At 35.4% G+C, this 24,562-nt stretch overlaps 1 protein-coding gene across 5 annotated transcripts in view; it reads right to left on the reverse strand.

The window, feature by feature from the left end:
* Positions 1 to 24,562, reverse strand: part of ADAMTS6 (ADAM metallopeptidase with thrombospondin type 1 motif 6) — a 154,615-nt gene that overhangs the window by 26,099 nt on the left and 103,954 nt on the right. For 4 of the 5 annotated variants that reach the window (XM_085212678.1, XM_085212675.1, XM_085212677.1 and 1 more), the window contains exons 14-20: positions 22,635 to 22,698; positions 14,094 to 14,196; positions 13,268 to 13,401; positions 13,025 to 13,148; positions 11,741 to 11,821; positions 6,757 to 6,920; positions 5,525 to 5,663 (exon numbers count right to left, since the gene is read on the reverse strand). In XM_085212678.1, coding sequence (XP_085068804.1) covers positions 5,525 to 5,663; positions 6,757 to 6,920; positions 11,741 to 11,821; positions 13,025 to 13,148; positions 13,268 to 13,401; positions 14,094 to 14,196; positions 22,635 to 22,698 — 809 coding nt within the window. Of the gene's footprint in view, positions 1 to 4,823; positions 4,913 to 5,524; positions 5,664 to 6,756; positions 6,921 to 11,740; positions 11,822 to 13,024; positions 13,149 to 13,267; positions 13,402 to 14,093; positions 14,197 to 22,634; positions 22,699 to 24,562 lie in introns of all 5 variants that reach the window. The other variant, XM_085212679.1, reaches the window with a different exon arrangement.

Here is a 24,562-nt window from a genome sequence, read left to right on the forward strand (position 1 = left end):
TCCAGAGTTCCAGCACATTTATCCACTGTAAGCACAAAAACTTCCTTCTTCTTTCTCTAATTCCTTTTATAGCATGCTCTTTCTACAGCATGCTTTTCCTATTCTGCAAAATGGTTACAGATTTGAGAACTGTCCTGTATTAAAAATTGAAGTGCTTTTACTGTTCAGAAGCACAGCAACAATGAACACTGAACACTGAGATAGAAGTCCACTGGAACAGACAGCATGCTATTGTTTAATTAATCATTGCAGGTTCATACACAGAACCAATAAATAAAAAAGCACCAATTGCTTCTCTGCTTGTTCCATGGCTCTTGACTGCTCCAGTAATCTTTCTCCAAAACAAAGCCTACAAGCAGTCCCAGGAATCACTGAATGCAGAGGACTGCTTTCAAAATACTTTATTTCAAAATAAAGTGGAGATACCATAAAGACTGGACAGATACAAAACTAGAAACATACAAAACTTCAAAACTATCTGGACCTCGCTATGCCAAAATACTGGTCTAGTCTTTGTGCTAGATACTTTCAATCCAAAAATATATATCAAGTAATAACTATATCTTAAGAGTCATAGACCTGGCAAATGCTATGAAATTCAGATACAAAGAACTACATTTAAGTGTGGAGTGAAAATGAAAAGAATTTAAAAGGTGCAAGTACAGGCTGTCCCCCTGTGCTTAAGATGAGCCAGCGGGGAAGAAGACCAACCTGGCTGAAGAGGAAGCTGAGACTCCAGGAGGAAAAGACAGTTCAACACCTTTGGAAAAAGGGTCAGGTAACCCAAGAAGAGTATGAGGATGTTGCTAGGATATGCAGACAGAAAATCAGAAGGGCAAAAGGCCAGCTTGAACTTAATCTGGCCACCATTGTTAAAGATAGTAAATAATGTTTTTACAAATATATTAACAGCAAAAGGAGAATCTCCTGTTTTTACCAGACAAGGCAGGGAACATTATCACCAAGGACAAGGAAAAGGCTAAGGTTCTTAACGCCTTCTTTACTTCTATATTTTAACAGTCAGATCAGTTATCCTTAGGGTACTTAGCCCCCTCAGCTAGAAAATAGACAGGGAGCAGAATAAATCCCCCACAATTCAGGAGAAAACAGTTAGAGACTTGCTATTCCACCTGGTCTGTTTCAAGTCTATGGGATCAGATGGGATCCATCCAAGGGTGCTGAACTGGCAGAAATGCTTGCCAAGCCACTTTCTGTCATTTATCAGCTGTCCTTGTCAACCTTGCAGGTCCCAGATGACTAGAGACTAGCCAATATCACACCCATCTACAGAATGTTTGAAAGAAGGATCAGGTGAATAACAGCTTGACAGCTTGATCTCAGTATTGGGGAAAGTTCTGCCTGGTGGATGAGGGAAAAGCTGTGGATATAGCTGTGGACTTTAGTAAGGCCCTTGATTTTGTCTCCACAGTATTCTCCTGGAGAAGCTGGCAGCCAAGGGCTCAAACAGGTGTGCTCTTTGCTGGGCAAAAAGCTGGTTAAATGGCCAGGTCAGAGTGTGATGGTGAACAAAGTTAAATCCAGTTGGTGACCAGTCACTAGTGGTGTTTCTCAGAGATTAGTATTTGGGCTGACCATGTTGAATATCTTTACTGATTATCTAGATGAGTGGATTGAGTGCATCTCATCTGTACATTTGCGGATGAAATCAAGTTGGGAGGAAGAGCTGATCTGCCTAAGGTTAGGAAGGCCCTGTAGAGGGATCTGGATAGTTTGGATCAATGGGCTGAAGCCAACAGCTGTAACAAGACCAAGTGCCAGGTCATACACTTCAATCATAACAAAACCATGCTACAGGCTTGGGGCAGAATGGCTGGAAAGCTGTGTGGAGAAGAAGAATCAGGAAGTATTAGCTGGCAGCTGGCTGAACATGAGCCAGCTGTGTGTCCAGATGTCCAAGAAGACTAATGGCATCCTGGCTCATATCAGAAATAGTACGGTTAGCAGGACTAGTGAGGTGATTGTTCCTCTGTACTCAGCTCTGGTGAGACCATACTTCGAGTACAGTGATGGCCTTTAGTTGCACCAGAGAGATTCAGGTTGATTATTACTCAGAAAGAATGTCAGGCATTGGACAGGCTGCCCAGAGAGGTGGTGAAGTCACTCTCCTTGGAGACTTTCAAGGAAAGGATAGACCACAGAGTCACTTAATTGTAAGGGTTGGAAGGGACCTCTAGAGATCATCGAGTCCAACTCTTCTGTAAAGCACACTCCCTACAGCAGGCTGCACAGGTAGGCATCCAAGTTGGTCCTGAATGTCTCCAGAGAAGGAGACTCCACAATCTTCCTGGGCAGCCTGTTCCAGTGCTCTATCACTCTCATTATGTTCCCATTAGTATTGGTGCAGAACTTCCTATGCTCCAGTTTATGGCCATTTCCCCTTGTCGTGTCCCCATAGTCCACTGAAAAGATGTTGGCCATTTGCCTTTGACTCCCACTTAAGATATTTATAAACATTAATAAGATCACCTCTGAGTCTTCTTTTCTCAAGGCTGAACAGACCCAGGTCACTCAGCCTTTCCTCATAGAGGAGATACTCCAGTCCTTTACCATCTTCATGGCCCTCTGCTGGACTCTTTCCAGGATATCCCTGTCTTTTTTGCACTGGGGAGCCAGAACTGGATGCACAACTCCAGGTAAGGCCTGGCCAGGGCAGCGTAGAGGGGGAGGATCACCTCCTCTGAACTGCTGGCCACACTTTTAACACATCCCAGGATCCCACTTGCTTTCTTGGCCACCAGAGCACACTGCTGGCTCATGGCCAACCTGTTGTCCACCAAGACCCCAAATGTGCCACTAAGGGACATGATGATTTAGTGGAATGTTGGTGATGGGTTGATGGTTAGACTAGATTATCTTTGTGATCTTCTCCTACCATAACAATTCAGCGATTATATGAGCTAGTCTGAGACACAGCCTAAGGATCAGAAAATGGCCCCTGCTCAACCGCTCCCTGTATCATAGAACAGCCAGAGAAAACAGTGTAACGTTTCAACATCATCCTTAATTTTGTCATTTTTTGTCTTCTAAATACTGCAAATTAGATATTTTCTTAAGATAGCTATTTCTTGTAACATACACCTAGAAAAAGGACAAAAACATTAGTACATGTACATTCTGAGATGGATGGAAGCTAAATTAATTCTAATCAATTTAATATCTTATTAATTCTTATTAGTTTAATATCAAGATTCTTGTTATGACAGTGTATCTGGTTCTACTTCATCACAAGTTTTCCCGGATTAAGATGGAATATGGTATGATCAAATTTTTAATACCTATGCACTACAATTCAGATACACCAACTACAATTAGAGGAAGAGGCAGAAAAATTTGGAAGCCTTTGAACTATTCATGGTCTGTTCCACAGGCACTATATGATTACAAAATAAAAAGCAATTTCCATACTACTATCCCTCACACATATGCCCTGTCATTCTTTTTTTTCTTTCAGTGATAACTTCTTCAACTGTTAACAATTTTGTTATCCTTTGATTTAAAGAAATCTTCTGAAGACAGAATTTAAGTAAACTGCAGTAATTACTTCATAATGAATCCTACTGAAAGAAACAAAGCCATGCAGTGGTTTCATTTGTAAGATTTCCCACATTTCATATTTATACTAGTCAACTTTTCCAGTTCTGTTGTTTCTACAAACTTTTATCCCCTTTTTTTCCCTACTCATTTCGTTTTAAAAATTTTGTCTTCTTTCGACATATGACCAGAGGCATTTCATAAACAGAGAGAAATAGAGGATACACATATGAAGAAAGCAGATCCAGCAAGAACTACAGCTTCCTCTACTAAAAATTTAAGAGAAAATAAGTGATCATAGTACTCTCATACTAAGCAGAATGAAAGGAGAGAATGAAAGGAGCCTGGTTTAGACACCAAAAGCTACTGAAGAACATCTTTCAAAAATAAGTTTCAAATGATTAATAAATGCATATAGTTATCAGAGATTCACATACACTTCACATGTAATGATAAAGATAAGAAGAAAACTAAGTATCTCAAACTAGTTTTATCTAAACAACTGCTTACTCATTTTGAGCCAATTATTTTTTCCATTGTACACTTTCAAATCTCTCAAATCACTATGATCTGCATGACAGAAGACTCACAGATAAAACATTGTGTCTGTCTAAATCAGTGGAGTTTTCCCATGACTTCAAATGTCTTGTTAACCCGTCATAAAAAAATGGGATATGTTAGTAACTGTAAAGTTCTGATATATTGGAAATATACCCCACCACACCTCTCCCTTCAACCACTCTTGAAATCTTCCTTTTCTGACTAGAGTCACGGTGTTAAAATATAATTTAAAACAGCAGTCTGACATCTATTTGAGTATGAGAATCCTACAAATTAAGAACAAAATGCTGGAGAAATTTAGCAACTTCCTCAGCTTCATTTCAAGACTCCCTATTTAGTTACACAGAATAGAATTCATACTATCCTTTCTGTCCTACCTATGCTATTCAAATTGCTGTATTTAAACTGCAAGCAATCACTAACAGTCACAGCAGGATCCATCAGAAAGATGAGTCAAGATGTTTCTAAACATGAATATCTCCAGTAGCCAGAAAAAAAAGAAAAGGACAAATATTTGCTCCAAAGTATCTTTAGAAAAACATATTATTTCCTAATCTTGCTATGGTCAGTGCACAGCGCAGTAGAAAGCTGAAATATCGAGGTCAATTTAAGTTTCTCTTCTGTGTCTTCTGAAATGAATATATGTTGGCGATGATGTATTCAGTCTCCAGAGAGAAGAAAGATACTGTTCACACAGCACTTCTACTCACCAGTCCATGCAGCAGCAATGGTGTTGGCTTTGAAGAAAGCCAACTGTTCTGCTCTCCCAGCCAGAGGTAAAGAATTGCATTGGTGGCCACTAGAGGGAGGATTAGGAATATAGTAAATTGTGGGCAAAAGGTACCCATGATGAATCACATGGGACAACCTACAAAACCCCCATTGCTGCCAAAACGCAACAATTAATACATACTGCTATGGGCTGGGAAGTATAATCCAGTTCTTATAATCTCCTACAGAGGAGTTGCCAGTATGTGTCCTAAACTTTAGTAGCTGGAAGATGAGAGGGCTGACTAGAATGTGTGAAGAATATGTACAAACATACACAGACATGTCCCTTTATTTACGGTTGCTTTATTTGCCTTCTGCTTTTAATCTCCTTACTAAAAAATTCTGATGTACTTTACCAAGGAGGCTCCTGTGAAAAGCAAACATCGCAACTTCAAGAGAATCTCAGAAGAACCATCAACAGACACACTCTGCCAACATATACTGCATTTAACAAAAAACATCTGAATATATTAAATGTACTTGAAAACAACAAAATCCGATGAGATAAATGTTCATTCTCTAAAATAAGGTTTGAGTTATATCTGGAAGAAATATTTTTAATTAGTTACCTACATAATTATGTAAGAAAGAATATCTTGCAATTCAGCTTATCCTGTAGCTTGGCTGCCTGGTGTCTTACCTCCAGCACAAGTGGAAGAACATTCTGACCAAGGCAGATGATTCCATGCAAAGCCAACTTCATTGTCTCCACTGCCAGTGCGAGAGATGGGAACATTGAATTTATACCTTATACCCAAATTTTGTTCCTGTAGCAGAATCTGAAGTTGAAAACAACTGGTTATACCATTAAAACAGGCAAGCAGAGTGTAACTACAGTGACGTTAATCTATGTACGTGTTATGTCTTGTGAAAGGGAACAAAGTAATAAAGGAAGTTGCAATATTTCTTCAAGGTATTTCCAAAGCAATCTGAATGAAATTGTTAAACGTATATAAAAGCTATGACTGTATAAGCTGAGCTTTACCTTATTTTCCCTTTGACATCATAACTACCTAACTTCTGTCAGTTTTTTATTCTTGACACAATAACCCCAAAGAAGCCAGTGATCATAAATTAATGTCTTCAAGGAAATGAATTTCATAACCGAATCATTACTTGAAGTAAAAGTTAATTAAATCACTATGCAAATACGCAGTAATTATCACTGAAATCAAGCAACTAGTTAAGAATCCAGCCCTCTCCTTGCTTATATTTCTAGTGATTTATAACAGTAAAAATAGTAACAGCAATAAACTGTTGCTGAGGTTATTGTTTTCACTGAATACATTAGTTAACACTGGTGGATCCCTTAATGGAATATCATAACTATCACTACAGTCATATCACTGCATTTGATATAGATTGCAGAGTAATAATTATCAAGAGCTTTTGTCTACCCAGTTTGGTGACTGTACTGCATTTACCACTTCCCACCTGACATATACTAGTCTTTGATTATTTCTCTTTTTTTTTTTTTACTTTTTTTTTTTATTTTAAGTACAGGTCAAATTATTCTCATCACTACAGAACTATCAGTAAAGAAAAAAGCTACAGTATTCATATCACACATCAAACAGTTCCATCTATCAGAAGTACGCAGAAATGCAATACATATCCAATTTAGAATTTCTTCTATAGCACATTTAACATAGATAGAGCATTTTCTGTGATATTTCCCAGGACTCATAACTTTATCACTTTTTCATCTCAGTATCTGCATATCAGTTTTGAAAGATATGGAAACTTAATTAAAATACAAACGCAAGATCCCAGCGTGGTCTGGGACCTACTTTGATTTTATTCATGGTTTTATCTTTTCCGATAACAAAAATCATATTTCAAATTTCACATATATATTAAATATAACTTTACCATGACTATGAGATTTTCCGAAGTAGGGCCTAGTGCTTCCAGAGATTCTGGTTCATCTGTTGGCCTCTTGTAATGGAAAGCTGTTCCAGCAACATCAAACTTTCTTGGCCAGTCAATAGTCCAGGCACCATTAATATAGTAGTCATCCTCTTCAGATTTTAGAGCTTAAAAAAAAATACAAGCCACCTAAAAATTGGAAGCAGCATTTATAATGGAGAAGCCATTGCAAATTAACTTACTATTCTAGTAGAAGTATGTGAGTTTCAGCTCTGTATCACTGTTTTTTCAACATAAATCTTTTTCTTTAGCCCTGATCAAAATATCCCTCAAGCAACTTGGCAAGACTTTCTACTATAATCTCCAATGTGCAGGCAGACTTTGCAGATACTGTATGGCACATAACAGAATGCCTCATGCTGTTCTACATAAGTGCAGCTGAGTTGCAACAATCCCAGATATGTGTACTGACTGGGAAAAGAACTCACTGGGAGCAGCCCTGCTGGGAAGGACTTGGGGGTTACGACAGTTGAAAAGCTGGACTAAGCCAGCAGTGTGCAATTGCAGCCCAGAATGCCAACTGCATCCTGGGCAGCATAAAAAGTCAGGTAGCCAGCAGGACAAGGAAGGGGACTGTCCCCTCTGTTCTACTCTCATGAGACCCCATTTGGAGTAAAGTGTCCAGACCTGGGTCCCCCAGCAAAAACATATCAATCTAATCTTTTGATTAAAATTTTGTATGTTGGAGCATGAGACTGGTACCTCATATAACATCCTGAGTAGAAAAAAAAAGGAAGATTGAATTATGTTACCTATCAGATCTTACTTTGATGTCTTTGCACACTTTTTTTTTTTCCTTCTTTGAGCATAAATCCAAGACATTTCTACTACAGAATCAAATATTAGTTATTTTATCTGTCAATGTATTTTATTACTATTGATTTGCAGCCTTAAACCATAAATATACTATAGATAAGAAATTTCTTAACTAACCTAAGTAACTTAAGTAGGCTATATAACCAGATACTCATCAAAGACTTAGTATTTGATATCTTATCAGTAATATGAGATTAATTTTCTAAACATGAAAGCAACTTTGTATCTTAAGGCAGATATTTTGTTAATTAGATACTGACTCCTTGACTTCAAGCAATAATGAAGATTATAGACTTATTCATCATTTATATTTACTTTAAATATAACAGTATTTGAGGCAAAACAATAAGTGGAAACACAATCAAGCAGCAATGCTGTTTTTTGAAACAAAACACACACTAACTTTACTATATAGGATTTTACAAACTCATTTCATAATCATAAGACAACTTAGGATCAAGTTTTGCCACCTACTAGATCAGGTTGCCCAAGGCCCCATCCAGCCTAGCCTTGAACACCTCCAGGGATGGGGCATCCACAGATTCTCTGGGCAACCTGTTCCAGTGCCTCACCACTGTCACAGTGGAGAATTTATTCCAAATATCTTATCTAAATCTACCCTATTTTAGTTTAAAACTGTTGCCTCTTGTCCTATCATAACCTATGTTGAAGCTGAACATTAGTATTTCACTGGTGGTCAGAACTTCCCTATAGTTAAAATTTCTAACTATTTTGCTTTCACAAAATCTAGATTGATTAAAAGAGGATCATGGGATCCCCCAAAGTCTCCAAAACATTAAGGTCTGTCTTATTCTGACATTTAGTACCAAACCTTTTCTTGTCAGTAAATCTAGCATCTAGTAACAGCAAATAATGAGGTACTTCTTACTTTTATTACTTCAGACATATCAGTGAGAACAAGTGAGATATATAAATAAGCAAAGGAAAAAAAAAAGTCTTCATACATAATTAATCTTTCCTAAACTCTATTCTATCAATTATATGTGTGTTATACACAATTTTTTTTCTTTACCAGCCTGTCTGCAAAGAAAAAACGTATTTGCATTCTGTGAATGGATTTGCTTAATGTCAGTTTTTATACATAGGTGGAGGCTACACAGCTGTGAAGAGTATTCAAAAAATGTAATTATATGACAATGATGAGTCAGTGACATAATTATTAGCATATGTGAAAAAAGGAACAAGTTAGTATCCTAATCAAGAAATTTGTGAGAATGTGAGAATGCAGGAAACCCATGGGAAATCAGAACACAACACTCTATTGCAAAGGGGAATAGAAGTGAAGATGTCAACTCAAATAAATCCAATTAAGGAAAGACAGCAGCACTTCTTAGCATATATTTTTTTCAGCAGATCTGACAAAAAGGCAATTTTGCTGTTGTTTATGGACAGATTGGTTTAAAATAACAGATTACTCATGCATCCACAGAAACATGTGCTTGTAGTGCCACAGCACAAGAAGTGATATTGGTGCAGAAATAATTAGTCTGAGTCATGGAGAGCAGAGGTACTGACTGAGCTACCTGAGGTTGTCAGATATCTAACTGCTGACCCAATTTAAGGTCAGGGCTTGCAAAAAATCAAGATCATATTCTTAGTCTGAAACCCTACTAACAGAACAGAAGGAACAGAAAAGTACTGAAGCCAGTATCAGAGCTACAGGGAAGGGGTTTTTTTTCTTTTTCATTATTTTTTTATTTCCAAATTGAAGAATTGATTTCTTTGACTGTGGTCACATATTTGGCAGTGTGCACATAAAACAAAACATAATAATATGTGTAAATGGTTATTTTCAGCTGAATCAGTTTTCTAATCTGGTTCATGGTGTGACCACAAAACAGCTGTACTGAAACAAGAGGGAACTCCATAAAGATGAGGAGAGAGTTGTGAAGTAGACATTGCTACAGAAGAAGTGCCTATAAAACAATACCTTGAAGTATGTATTTTAAGACAATAAACTCCTTTTTAACTGCCATCATGTTTCTATAGCTCTCTTTAGGGAACAGACAAATTACAAGCATTCCTTCCCCCCAGAAGCTCATGATTCTAAAATAGTGATCTTGCTCACATTCACAGTACAAAACATTCAAAAAAAAACCCGAAACAGTCCCTGTGACTTTAATATCTTACTTTAGCATATAATGGCTCCCTTGAAAGTTGTAAACACAGCACAGTAGTGAAGGAGATGAACGCCCCTGGAATCAGCTAGGGCATCATGAAGCAAAGTAGTGAGGAGGGGCCTGAAACTTGGGAACACCCCTGAAATTGTGAGAAGCACACTAGAAACATACTTTATCTTATCAGACTTTTGGTCAGATTAAAAACCACAAATATTGCCTATGTTGTCCATCTGAGCTAAAAAATTTACATTTTTCATTAATTTTGGTGGTGAGGTTACTGACTTAAGTGCAGTTCCAGATCATATTTCTCTGTTAATAAATTAGAGGAGCAAAAATCTTAACTGTACTAACTAAAAGTTATCTTCTTTATTCTCTTTTATCATCTCTGCTTTCAGTTAGCCATGGAATCAGAAACCCCAGTCTCTTAATGTGATCTGTATACTAAATAGGACATTAATATTGGTGTAAATGTCAATATTACACAACATACTTTTTTGAAAGCAGCTGTGGTAGAATGCACTTAATGCCTCTCCCATCAGCTCTGTGTCAACTGTCAAATAGGACACACAAGCAATCTTACTGACGTATTTTGAACTGAGAACGTGTGATGCTGAAAAAATGGTAAGTGCTCTTTATTCCTGCAGTACTGAATGTTACTATTCCTACAGGATGGAGGGAGACTGAAAATCTGAATTACATGACTGTGGGAGCAGTCTGGAAAAAAAAAAAAAAAAAGAAGAAAAAAAAGCAACCAACAGTAAAAGGTACCATTATTATCAAATGTACTTTAAAGACTAATTACCCTTCAAACTAACACTTACATGCATTTATGCACTATTTATTTATATATATACACATTATATATTTATATATTATTTATGCATTACTGATGCGACACATCAGTATCATACACATAAACTTACATTAGTACAGACTGACTAAGCAGCAGACAGTTGCCATTAAGTCTATAAAGGTAGCAGGTTCTGCTTGTGTCAATCTGTTTCCTGTACAACTGATCAGCTCTCTACATTATTTTTTACTAAGGAATGCATGCTCCTGCACTACTGTGAACTGAGTGCTATGCAAACCAGTGTACATAAACTCCGAGAAAAGCATGTTCGAGTTTGAGGAAGCCAGATTTGTACGTATTAATATTTTAAAAAATGGAAATGAAATTTAACACATTTAAAGAAAATGAAGGACAATCTGGATTAATTTAATTTGAATTTAATTCTGTGCTTTGTCACAGTTTTCCCAAGTGATCTTAATAAAGCACAAACTTTTTCCTGCATGTAGTTTTCCTATCCATAAAAAAAAAGCATAGCAACAAGACCCTACAACACAGCAATATAGAAACACTGTGGAATTGATATAATATATTGTCTTAAAATACAGAGGCAGTATCATATCATCACAGAATGCCTTGGGTTGGAAAGGACCTGAAAAGATCATATTGTTCCAACCTCTTGCTGCGGGCTGCTCAGAGCCCTAATCAACCTGATCTTTAACATCTACAGGGATGGGGCATCCACATCTTCTCTGGGCAACCTGTATAGAGTATGTAATTCATTAGTATTTAAGTAACTATTGCTGTTGTTGAATAAACATTCCAAGAATAAGATTATGTTTTAAAACAGTACAATCCCCTAAAATGAGAATCTTCCTCAGGAGGAAGACACTAGCTCAGAGTGGGGCAGTAGATCGCTTTAGTGATCTTCATGTACTCTAGCTCCAAGTCTTACTGGCCTGATTTTGTGCTTTAGTCAAGGAGGAAAGATGCACTCCATTAGCTCCACTTGGGAGAATGCATCCTAACAAACTGGATGTTTTTTAGGCAGGTGCCACATCCTAAAAACTACAATTCTCTCTCCTCCTCTTACTATACGTAAGGTTTGGTCAAACCAGAAAACCGTACCTTCAAGTCACATCATAACTAACTTATTTACAGTCTATTTAAAGCATGCTCTTACCAATGTAGTTCTTGGACACTGCCACTTCTCTTATTTCAATGTGCACTGAACCTCTAGGAATTTGAATCACTTCCATGTAGCCTAGGAGAAAATTTTCGTGTTATATTTTATTGGTCATGAAACTAACCATTATTAAATTGTTTACAATTAAAAACTAGTAGGAAGTATAGGATTCAAACACACTTGAACATTCCATTTCATGTGATATAAAGGAAAATTCTTTTAATTTCACACACATTTTGAAGTGGTAGAAAAATGTAGTACAAATTTATGTATTCATTTTTTTTAAATGCTAACAAAGTACTTTCAACATTGTATCACAAGTAACTAATGTATAAAATGATCATAGGATCATAGGATAATTCAGGTTGGAAAGGACCTCAGACAGTCACGCAGTCCAATCTCTTTTGGGCAACTGAACCACTGCCACATGGGGAAAATGTTTTTTCTTCCATTCAGGTAATGTTTTGTCTTTTTTTTTTTTTTTTTTTAATAGCCATTGTCTCTGCTCCTTTCATCATGTCATCTACCACCTACTGTGAACAGCCTGGTTTTGTCTCCACACTAACCTCCTCATAGGTGTTGGAAGGCTGATACGAGGTCCCATGAACTATTACTTCTCCAGACAAAATAAGTCAAATTCCTTCAATCCCTTCTCAAAAAATGTTTTTTTTTTTCTGTTTTTTTCAGCATATAATTATTTCAGTGATCCCTCACTGAACAGAACTCACTTCAGTGCATCAATCCTTTTCCTACATTTGATAATCCAAAACTGACTCCAGATGAAGTATTAATAAAACTGACACAATAGTATTGTTCTTTTTAAGCTATATTTTCAGCTAATCATTCATAAATATTCTCCAAGTTCTTGATAACATTAACTCAAGCAACTCTTATGGATCCTTTCCATTCTAAAATTTCAAGTATAGTTCATATACATGATTATCACATATATGGAATACTGCATTCCACTATGCACATTAAAATCATTCACATAATTTCTTCTATCAAAGCACTATAGCAAAACAAAACAAAACAAAAAAAAACCCTGAACATTCATTTCTTACTAAATGCATTTAAGATCATAAAAACTAAATATTCAGTAATGAAGGATATTGCTGAATTGGACATAAATCCAAACTAACACATTGAAATTAAACAATTAGGCAAAAGGAGTCAAAGCGAGTGAGTGACTAGCAGCAATCTCATGATGGAAACCACTGAAGTATTGTTTTTCATTTAACAGCTATCTAAATGCAACAGAACAGACATAAACACGCATACCTCCTCTGGGCAATGAATCATTGAAGAAACCTTCAATGGCTTCACATGTACTCCCATCTCCTCCACAAACACGACATCTATCTTCCTTAGCATCAGACCCCAAAATATTATCACAACCTACATGCTAAGAAAAAATATTTTAACAAGATGATGGGTTTTTGCACCTTTATCTTCACTGTTTGATAAAACACTTCACTCAAATTTAAGATATTCAGGTTTTTTTATCTACTCTAATTCTGATACCTTGCATTCTCCATTGATACAGATATCCAGTGAGTCAGCATTGCACTGAGTCCCATCTATTACTGCAGGAGCACGTTCAGTGTAAAAATTATAACCTTCAGCCAAGCAGTTTAATGCACATGGTTTAACCCCACCTAGACAACAAAAGTGAAGAAAAAAGTAACAGTTACTGAAAATATAATGTACTTGCATAAATTGATCCAAAATGCATGATTTTATCTTACATTTTTCACATGTAGCATAGACACCTTATTTCACTTTCCATTACCGATTTACTTAACTGACTCTTCTTTTTTTTGCAAAGAGAATTATTTCTTACAGCAAGATACAGCAAAGATGGATATCTACAAATGGATTCTGTTAACATAACCCTAATGATTACTAAACAATTTAAAAAGATACCATTTCAGCAGCATTTGACAAACACAAATACGAAAAGAACATAGTCCTAGAAATAAGTCAGGGTGAATTTCAAAAATCAGATTATTTCAGATAAGACTTTCATCTACATGAAATACGCTATCACTCAGATCATCTGATCACAGTGGTCACCTCTAGGCTTTCTATATAAAACAAAACTGTAAATAAAACCATTCAATACAAAAACAAAAGGGAAAAACTGACTTAATCAGAGTTTAGAACAGAAAAAAAGTAATCAAAGAATGACTTACTAACTGTAATCTTCTGTAAGATTTTAGCAGCTGACAAAAGGTTAGAAAACTTAACTTAGGTTATCACATCTTCATCAAAAGATTCTAAACAGAGACACTACTTTCTGCATAAAATTCTTCACATACGATAATGTTTTTGCAAAGCTACACATTACCTCCAGTGTAGGGTTTCCAATTGTAATACTTTCCACGGAAAGGCATATTGTCAAAGTCTGCACATTGTTTTTCTCGAAAGTCACGGGCCCCTGCAGGACATAGCTAAAATAATACAGACCAAAAAAAAGTTTTTTTGTTCTGAATATAAAAATAAAAATAAATGTTCATATTACAAATAAAAACATTCAGAAGACTAAGAGGCTGTACTTTGCTTTATCTTGTGGCTCTGATTTTGACACTTCCTTTATTTCTTTGTAATTTAAGTGTCTATTTTGCAACTTTCAGCTGGCATGAATCGAATTATTAATTTAAAGAAAGGTAAGCGTTGTAACAGTTTCCATAAAATCAGAAAAACAAAATCATGTCAAACTATGTTTCTTAATCGATCTGTCAGCTACCTCCTTAAAACACACATATAAAAAACAACTGAAAAAAAAAAATCATTCTGGTAAGAGCTCTTGCCTCAGATTAAGTAGCTGCTCTGACATTTGTTGTTTAAAATATTGAGAAAGAAACCATAACACTTTCTACAGATCAGACTATTATCATCTTTGCTTACTTGCAGCTTTAAAAAAAAGCATCGCAATAAGCCAAAAATGAGACTGGATAACATGTCTGGTCCTGACTCTAAGCATTACTTAAGACATATAAATTGATTTCACTTAAATTTTCACTACCAATTCATTTCCAATTCATTTCCAATTACAAAACTGAGAAACTGAGAGAATGTTTTCTTATTTCAGAAGAAACTGAATTCTTTGCTATTTCTTTGCTAATTTTTCATGAGCAAGTTCAAATAATAATGATGACCCTGAACACACCAAGAATTCATATTGCATGTTAAACATTGCTACCAATGTTTAAGTAGCAGCTATGATTTCAAGTGCCATGAGACAAAGTATGTGAAATACAGATTAAAATCATTTTTAGACTGAAAGAGGAAAGAAACTGTTTGACAGAAATTAGAGTTGTGAATAAATATTAGTATTTTATGAGCAACAGAAGAGTTCATTTCATGGCAGTTTTACTAGTCTTCCGACATATATCTAAGTCAGTTACCACTGTTCAGGAATCTCAAAGGCATTCAAGTGAAATGGTCTGTATAAATACGTGTGATAAAAATCTACTACACAATGCAAATATTAATAATTATAATTCTCACATTAATCAAGCTCCTACCATAGCCAGCCCAGTGCGCAATTAACAAACTACAAAAGTTTTCTCCAATTTTGAACACAAATGAAATTACTGGATACTAGAATCTTATAATTTTAAACTGCATGTAATTCTCTAATATCTCTATTAAAAACATATTTTTGAATAAAACTGAATAAAACTTGAATAAAAATGTACTTAGTACTTTAATTCAAGTCTTTTAATTTCTCATAATGAGAATAAAAATAATTGGAAAAATACTCAAAGTAAAAATAAAAATAAAAAAATCATTGGCAACAATTATATTTGCTGCTTCGCCTCTTATTCTTCAAGCATTAGAAGGAACTGTCCTGACCTATTGCAAAGTCTGCAATCAAAACTCATCTGTACTTGTCAATACCCACCACTCTTTAGTTCCACGTGCTTAGATACTAATTTGCACAGATACCTTTCCAAGTTAATTAAACTTCACTGCAAAAGACATCATGAAACCCTTTTTATGAATAAAATTATTGTAATCTGATTTTTGAGATGCAGTCTTACTTCTCTTTTGGTGTTGATGTTGGATGTATTTTGAGGCAACATCATAAATTTCAATAATAAACTGGATGATGGATAAGAGCACATACTCAGCAACTCTGCTGATGATAGACAACTAAGATGAATGGCTGATAATATCAGAGTCATGCTGGTACACAGAGACATCTCAAGAGGCTTGAAAATGGATCCACAGCAACCTCAGAAAGTTCAATAAAAGAGAAACACAAAGTCATGCACTCAGGGAGGAATATCCCCATGAACTAGTTACATGCTTGTGGCCTTCAAAGTCAAAAAGGAGCTTTACAGAAAAGGAGTCACAGCGAAAAAGCTGAATACAAAACAATGTACTCTTACCACAAGGAAGGCAAACATAATGGGCTGCATTAGGCAAAGTACTGCCAGCAGTGACTACCCTTCTTTCTTTTCTTCACTGGTGAGGCAAACTTTGCCAAGAGAGCTTATGTAATCTCCATTCCTAGAGACAGCCACCTGGGTCCTGATGAGCAACCACCTCAAGGTTTGTGCAAGTAGGGATAGACAAGACACCCTCCTGGGGCTCCTTTCAATCTCAGTCATTCTATGACTCTATAAGCAAAGCCCTTCCTTTTGATCATTCAGTTTCTGTCACAATTAAAACTGCTAATATCACTGTTTTCTCTTTCTTAAAGACAGCTTTGGTAGTCTGACAGAAAAACAGCTACACACAGTTGCATCCTTAGCCTGGAATCCTACTCCTCACTGGAGTCGCAGGCAAGTCAGGCAATACCTGGGAAGAGTTAAATGAACCATGGGAACAAAGCTATTTATCTACACTTACACAAAACCATGGCCAATAAATGAACGCCCTATTCTGAGAATGTTATATACAGCAAGACTGGGGGCAAATTTTTATTTTTAACTCCACTATTTCAGCTTCGACCATTTCCTTCTTTTCTCATGTTGTCACTGAAGTAACTGCTTTCAGAAATTGGAAAGGTACAGGAAATCAGATTTCTACTGGCTTTTTCATTGTCAAATAGGGTTGAAAACTTTTCCTGAAAGAAACACATATATAAGGAGCATCTATTACTTTCCAAAGTGCTAGGACCTAACAACTACTACTCCGCAACAGCTGACTTCCAGCTTGTTCATTCCAATAAAATTTTACTTTTTAAGCAGAATGTCTGCTGATGATGAAGGGGATCATCACTGCAACTTTACTCAAGACAGGCAATAGAAGGGCTACTGCTGTCATAGTTATGTCTTTTCATCATACTTTGTAAGTCACCTTAACCTATCCAAACAAGTATCTTTTGCATCCATGACACATTGTGTCCTTTCACACCTGACTGCATAACAGGGGAATAATTTCAGCTACAGCATTAGGAAGCCTGGAAAAGCTTAAAATTACTGTGATAACTCAAGATAGCAAAGAATGAAAGTGATCAATCGGGATGTTATTCCTTCTATGTAGCGTAGGTGATGAAATGGTAACAGAATGGGAGAAAATGCTACTAGAGACATCTTATCAATTACCTTTGATAACAAAGAAACCAAAAATGCCTTGAAAGCAGATGTTCTAACCTGTTTTGGAATATCTAGAGACTCCAGATCTTACATAAAAAAATAAGATCATCCCTGAAGAGAGTCATTCACTGATAAAAAGATGAATGATGTCAAAGGCTTCAGATCAAACACTGTAATCATTACTGTGCAAGCTGCATTTCGATTGTAGAGACATTAGCTTTAGCTACATTAATGTACCCACTTTTAAAACAAGAGATCTTTCAGCTCTGATGTGTAGTAGCAAATCATGGAGAGACAATTCATTTCTAATGCTAACTACTTCATAATCTGAAATGACTGAATATAACTTCATTAACATAAACTGGTAACATTATTTTGTGTTAAAATGTTGAATTTAAATGGTTAAGAACACACCTAAAGATTACCATTATCAGAGAAAGTACCATAGATAGTAACATGATAACATTTTTAGTTTCTTGACATTCTGTCCTGTTTTTGGTAATTCTGCAGATAAAATTGATTTCCTATACTGCAAGTACTTTTAAGCAATCTCAAAAGCTAGTATACTGGTGATATTAAAGCTTGTCTAGAAGCCAGTGTCTCTGGCTCCAAAAAATGTGAATACTTCAGTCCATGAGCAGATTTGGTGACCCATGCAGTAAAATAAATTTCCATTTCAGTGCCGATATCTTCTTAGCTAATACTGAAAAATAATTGTATCTCAGGATCTTGTTGTTCTTCCCACCAATCTATTTTAATACTCTCAAGCATGTACTAAATCCAGCTTTGAGATGGATTTCAGGCAGCCCTGTTGAAGACTGTAACCACCGAACTCAAAAGAACAATAAGAAAAATATAACTGATAATTAAATTTATTTATGTTGCATAACTTTATTTTCTCTTGAGTATGTCACTACTACCTGGGAGAAAGTAAAACTAAATCCTCAAGAAATGCATTTATAAAAATGTCAGTTCTGTGGCGCTGTCCCTCCTTGTAGATATTCTTCTCCCAAAATTAATATGCAATAATTGTTTGACCTTAGAGGGTAAGATATTTCATATTTTTCAAGGATTTAGGAATTTGTACATGAGTAACTCTTGCTACAGGCTGCTTGTGTTTCCAATCCCTCTTTAGGAGATGTCAAATCATGAGGAATCTAACAAGTGTGTAAGAACTTGTAACAAGATATAAAGAATGTTCACAGGAAATGATGAAACAATTGAAATTTTGATTCAAAGAAACCTAAGAATAATATTAAATTTTTTAAACGCTGAAGCAAAAATAGTTCAACAACTGTCAACAAATCATTGAATCAATACTGACACAACACCAAACATCTTATCTTACAGAAGGCTGTTTATCTTGGATCTTCAAGTCAGACAGACTTCTCTAATTGGCTAGGTTTCCTATTAACAAAGGATTACATCAGAAGATGAGAAACATTAACAATACCTATGAATGAACATGTGTATAAAGGAACGAGACAACAGAAACAGTTTGCCTACATTCTTCTGTGAGAAAAGACTAAAGAACAACAATCTGAAAGGTATGCATACATCTATACCTTTATGAAAAGAAAGCATTTACATTGCATTTAAAAGATAAGGAGTCTTCAACATCTTAAATGTTTATCAGCTTGAGTTTCAAATCTTAGATATATTTTAAATCACTTACAATTAGTTAAACTGAAGTATTGTTTCTTGCAAGTAAGTGGTTGGTGGTAGAAAATACAATTCTGATGACAGTGTTCTTTCTATCACCTTTTGTTTCTAAATTCATTAACTAATGTACTTTTCTGCTGATCTCAATGTTTCCATTAGCAGATGCCTTTTGAATTAAGAAGTCATATGCGGCTTGGAAGTTTTTGATGAGAAATATGCTTGGTAGGAGTATGTGTGCTGTTTCCAAGGAATGAAAATGGTCATAAGAAAGGGCAACAGAACTAACTCATCTTTGAAAGAAAAATGAAGTCAAAATGAATGTTAATGCATGGTAGGAGCTTTAGGGAGTGTTACATTTAAAATTACATATGGGCAATGAGTGTTGACACTGCAAAAAACTTCAAGAGAAAAGATGTACTAACAAAACATTTTTCATAAAAATAATGACAGATTTGCATTCTTTTAATGTTTACATTAATCATACATACCATTCCATTCAAAATGTCAAGCACTAAGGACTGTAATAAATCTTGAAACAAAATCTACTAGTCTCAGCAATTCTTAGTTATCTAGAACCCTTAAGTTTACTATAAAAGAAATGGACTACAATTGTCAAAACCATTAAGACAGAAAATTTAAATTTCTGCAAGTTACGATACATTCATGCACTCAAAAAACATTCCCACTCCACCCACCACCCATCCTCCCCTTCTCCAGATTAAAAAAATTATCCACTGTTAAAGGTTTGTTTTTAAAACTTAGACAGGTTTCTTCTTCCAACTCCTTGTTTAAATTATTGAAATCTGACCATAGGCAGGAAATAAACACTTTGGACTACAGGATTATAACCTCAAAAGATTTGGATTACTTGGAGTAGTGTTTTGAAATAATGCAACGGATGCAAATTACTACATTTGGATTTGGACTAAACAAGTGTACAAGCGCAACCTGAGGAATGACCTCCTAAATGTCAGCTCCTCAGAAAGAGATTTGGGTGCTGTGAATCAATACTGGCTGAATAAACGCTGTCACAGTTTTAAGAAAAATGAACAAGGTATTGAAATAAATAAACATAATTTCATCACTAAGATAACATAGTTCTAAGCTTCTTTTTGACGGAAACTGTCAACAAATCTGTGCAGCGTTATATTACAAGAAAATACACACTACTGAGATGCCAGAGATGGTTAGCACAGAGACTATCTAGTGTAAAGAGAACTAAGAGGAGACATGACAGTAGTCTGCAAACAGAGGAAAGGCTGCCACAGAGGGAATATGTTCTTCTAAATCATACCTGGAACAGAGTAAGACTCTTAATGGATGGGAAAATGCGCTATATTTTAGGAAAATGGTTCTGAAAAGGTAAAGATTCTAATGTTATCTCAAAAGAATTAGTTTTAAGTTAGACAGCTTCTCAACCATCATTTGAAAATGGTTTAATGACAGTTGATTTTGCCAGAATGGTCTTCCCACGCACCTTTCAAATGTTCCTTCTGTGACATTTTCAGCTTCCTCTTCGTAATAAACAAGAAGTTTAGAGAGAATAAAGGAAGCAAAGCAAATCTGGAAGAATTTCTTAAAAGTACCTAACATTAAGAAATTAATAACAGTAAGACTAAAAGAAATCCTAGCAACATTTCAACAATATCACTAGGTATAGTATACTAACTAAAAAGAAAAAAGACAATTTAAAAATTCTTGAATATTTGTGAGGTAGCAGGATATTGTATTATCTAAACTTTCTCATGTGCTAGTGAGTGATGTGCTTGTTTGATATCAGACCAAAATAAGCAGAGAAGTTGATAGTGACTTGACTAATACAAGCTTAAAAGAAAGATAAATGATAACACAGACCAGTGTCTTGTACAAGAGTACTATAACATTTTATTACCTACAACTTCATATGTTTCCTGGTGAAAATAAAAAATAATACAATATGCCTAGATTTTAATGAGCCATGTAAATTAACAGTGCACCGTATCCTAATTAAAAACGAAACAAAACCTACACTAGTTCAGAAAAGTATGTTAAATTTGCTAGTTACTGATTGGTAACTAACAAATAAAAGACTTCAATAAGGAATCATTACTTAGTCAGTGAATTGAATTCACTGTTGAATTTCCTGTCAACTGTGAAAATGAGAAACATGTTCAGTATCACTCAACATTTTTGTTTCTGAACTGGAGCTATAAATAACAGGATATTTTCCAGTTTCACAAGAACCAGCTGTGTGAAAAATAAAATGACAGTAAATTAATTACAGAGCATCATCTGGCAAGCTGGATTCATTCAAAGGAAAATTGCACAAAGACACCAAACACAGCTGATCTTTTGAAATCTACTGAAAGACAATCAGGTTTTCCTAATGGTGTAACTTGGAGGGCAGTAGGACTGGAAAAGATTTACAACTCACACTGGACAAGAAGCTGAGTCTCTTTGTGAGTGTTGTAAGTTGTCTCTTACAACACTATGATAAAAAGGCTTAGCACACCTCTTGGATATGTGAACAGAGCAGCTGTGATATGGAGTATGGAACTGGTTTTAAATCTGAAAATTTGTAATACAGTTGAACAGCAACAATAAGCCTCACGGGAAAATCTCATGTATGCAGAGATAATACATGAAAATTAATCGTGATCATAATATCAAGGTATATTAATGGAAACAATATTAATTAGTGTATTTTTTTTTGTGAAATATAGCCAAAGATGGAAAGCTGAAATAACACCATTATGTACACCACATATACACAGATTCTCCCACTATTACGAGGTTTCTCGTTCTGAGAAGAAAACCAAGTTGAATTTGGAGCTAAAAAATTACGGAAGCTCACTTTTTGTTTGTATTGCTACTAACTTAGAAAACTACTAGTGAATTGCTTTATTGTGTACTTTTGTCATTCAATTTGTTCAATTTTTAACTTATTTGAATTAATAATTTTTGTTAGTATTTTGATTTTAAGCAATTGCACACTGCCCTACCTCCTTCCTCAGTGTTAACTCTTTACTTGGTGGGTTGAACCAAAACTGCATGATCATTTTGATAACACAAGAACTAATGGATTCCTGATGGCAGATCAATGCACTTATACTGGAAGAAATACATTTTCACAGATTATCAAAGAGGACTGTAAACACTGAAAGTTATATAGATATAAAAAGCAGGTTTAGAAGTAGAGGAATGGCTGAGGATAGACCAATTTGTGAAAGTTAAACAGTATACAGATAAAATGAGAGGTTCAAGAAATCTTTCAATACCCAGCTTCTAGAAACTTCTAAGGAAGGAAATGTCACACTTGGCTCCTATGATTTTGTAATTTTTCCCTAAACACTAAATATTATCTACTATTGAGAGATGCTAGGCTAGACAGAACTTCAGCTTAACGTATAAGGGAACTCCCTATGCTCCTTGTTCACCTTAAACCTGAACGCTCATCTTGAACTTGCTCTAGGCCTTAATAATGAATGCAGCAGTCGGGAACCCCTTGAGACAGGGTTCTCGACATACAGCAGAGCTTGTAGGGTGTTCACTGTGTAGAGGTGCCCAACAGAAATGCTTTCCAATGAAGTGCTAAATTCACAGCTTTTGTGAACTGGAAAAAAAATGCATAAATACATCTGTTTCTGATGAAATTAAAAACAGACAAGTTGCTCTACAAAGGAACAAAATTTACTTACATCAGTATTGCAGGAGCGATATCTCTTCCTTTCTCCAAGACAATATTTGCCTCCACCTGAAGGCCTGGAAAAAGATGTTTTATGTCTTAGTTTATGTTTCAGCATAAACACATGTTCATGAGATTTATATTATAAGCATAAATACAAGTACATAAGATATACATAGGTTGCTCTGAAAGAAATGCCTCCCTTTTATTTCCATGGAAGCAACAACAAATAAAAAGAGTGCAATAACACAGTCCGATAGAGAAAGTTTTTACCTACGAAACACTGTTTTTCAACGCAGTCATCACCATTAGTTACTCATTTTTCAAACTATCAAAGAATGTCTGTAGGTGCCATTTTTTCCACATGGATAGAATGGAGAAATTCAGTGTCACACCTCCATACACACTTCCATGACAGATTCCAATTTGTTAGACTGCCTCTCTGCTGCCACTTCTCACACGGCAACAACATGGAAGGAAATACTGGCGGGAAGGTACAACCTTTACCGCCATACCACCAGCATCTGCATCTGACATCATGGGCTAATACAATAAAAAGGGAGGCATTGGTTCCAGAGCAGCCCTCATAAATTATATACTGTAAAAATAACTGACATCAAATTTTTAAGGCAAGATTTTAAAATATTTTTCTTAATAAGAATTGTAGCACTGACTTGAATTACAGCAGATGCAAAATAGTACTGGGTGCTTAAAATCTTCATTCACAGTATTCATCTAGTTTGTAAGGATTTCAAGCAATACAGTGTAATTGCATTTTGAACACACTAAAAAGGTATTGCCTTTTTTGTGTGTGTGTGTGCATAAACAACCTACCCACATTTTCATATCACTCCCTTAGCAATAACAAAATGAAGAAACTGCCTGCTAAATATTGGAGTCATAGCAAAGACTACATTTTCAAGGATCTGATTCTGATTTGAATTAAGTAGTACTAAATCTAAAGAAAGAAACTCCAGAGTAAGCTGGTGTGATTATGACCCTGGCTCTTAAATGCTTTTAAATTCCTAGATTGTTCAAGAACCTTATCTATCTTCCACAGAGGTCAAATAATAACTATCATTGACTTTAGTGAAAGATTAATTAGCCATCAGATTTTTGGCTCATAACTTGAGAGTAGAAACTAAAAACACTTGATGTTTGTTTTATAATAAAGGAAAAGAAGTATTTTCAGTTAACTAAACAGAAAATCAATACTATTTTCATGTTTCAGGTATTTAATCAGGAATCCTAATGAACCAATGGGAAATTTTTCCTAGCACAGGCATTGGAGTAATAATTTTTAAAAAATTGTGTATGCTTGCTACGCTACTAATTATCTTTCAACATAATAGATACACACAGAGATAGGAGTAGCTAAAAATCTTACAATATTAATTATGCTTCACGCAAATATTTCACTACTATTTTTACACAGTGCTGTGAAAAAGATTATGTGCTTAGTTTATTGTTCTCTCAGTAATAAAGTCTGACGTGTTATCTATGAGCATATATAATTTTTAATCTATTCAGCAAGTAGTGGTATATTCCAGATTTGACTAATAGTAACAGATAATGACAGAAAGTGAAAAGATCACTTTAAATAGCAGTAATATCACGTCATGGTGCCTGTCTTACAGCCCATTGTGGGAAGCTGAAGTACAACCTCGGTTACAAAATCTGGGTACAAGAAATGAAGAACTTAATACTTATACTAAGAGGAGAAGGTAAGACAGGAATGACAGAACTCACAGAATGGATTTTCATGAAAGAAACATGATGCTTTCAAGAAAAAGTGGTCTTAAAAGCTAACAAACAGGGATGGAGGTAGTAGACTTTAAAGTTAACAATGGTCATGGAAGTAGAGATCATGACAAGAACAAAGTACTGAGTAATAAAACTACTACAGAAAACTACAGCTATAATGAAATAACCCAAGCAGGA

Source organism: Meleagris gallopavo, chromosome Z, assembly GCF_905368555.1.
Source record: "Meleagris gallopavo chromosome Z, MGAL_WU_HG_1.1, whole genome shotgun sequence".
Lineage (NCBI taxonomy): Eukaryota > Metazoa > Chordata > Aves > Galliformes > Phasianidae > Meleagris > Meleagris gallopavo.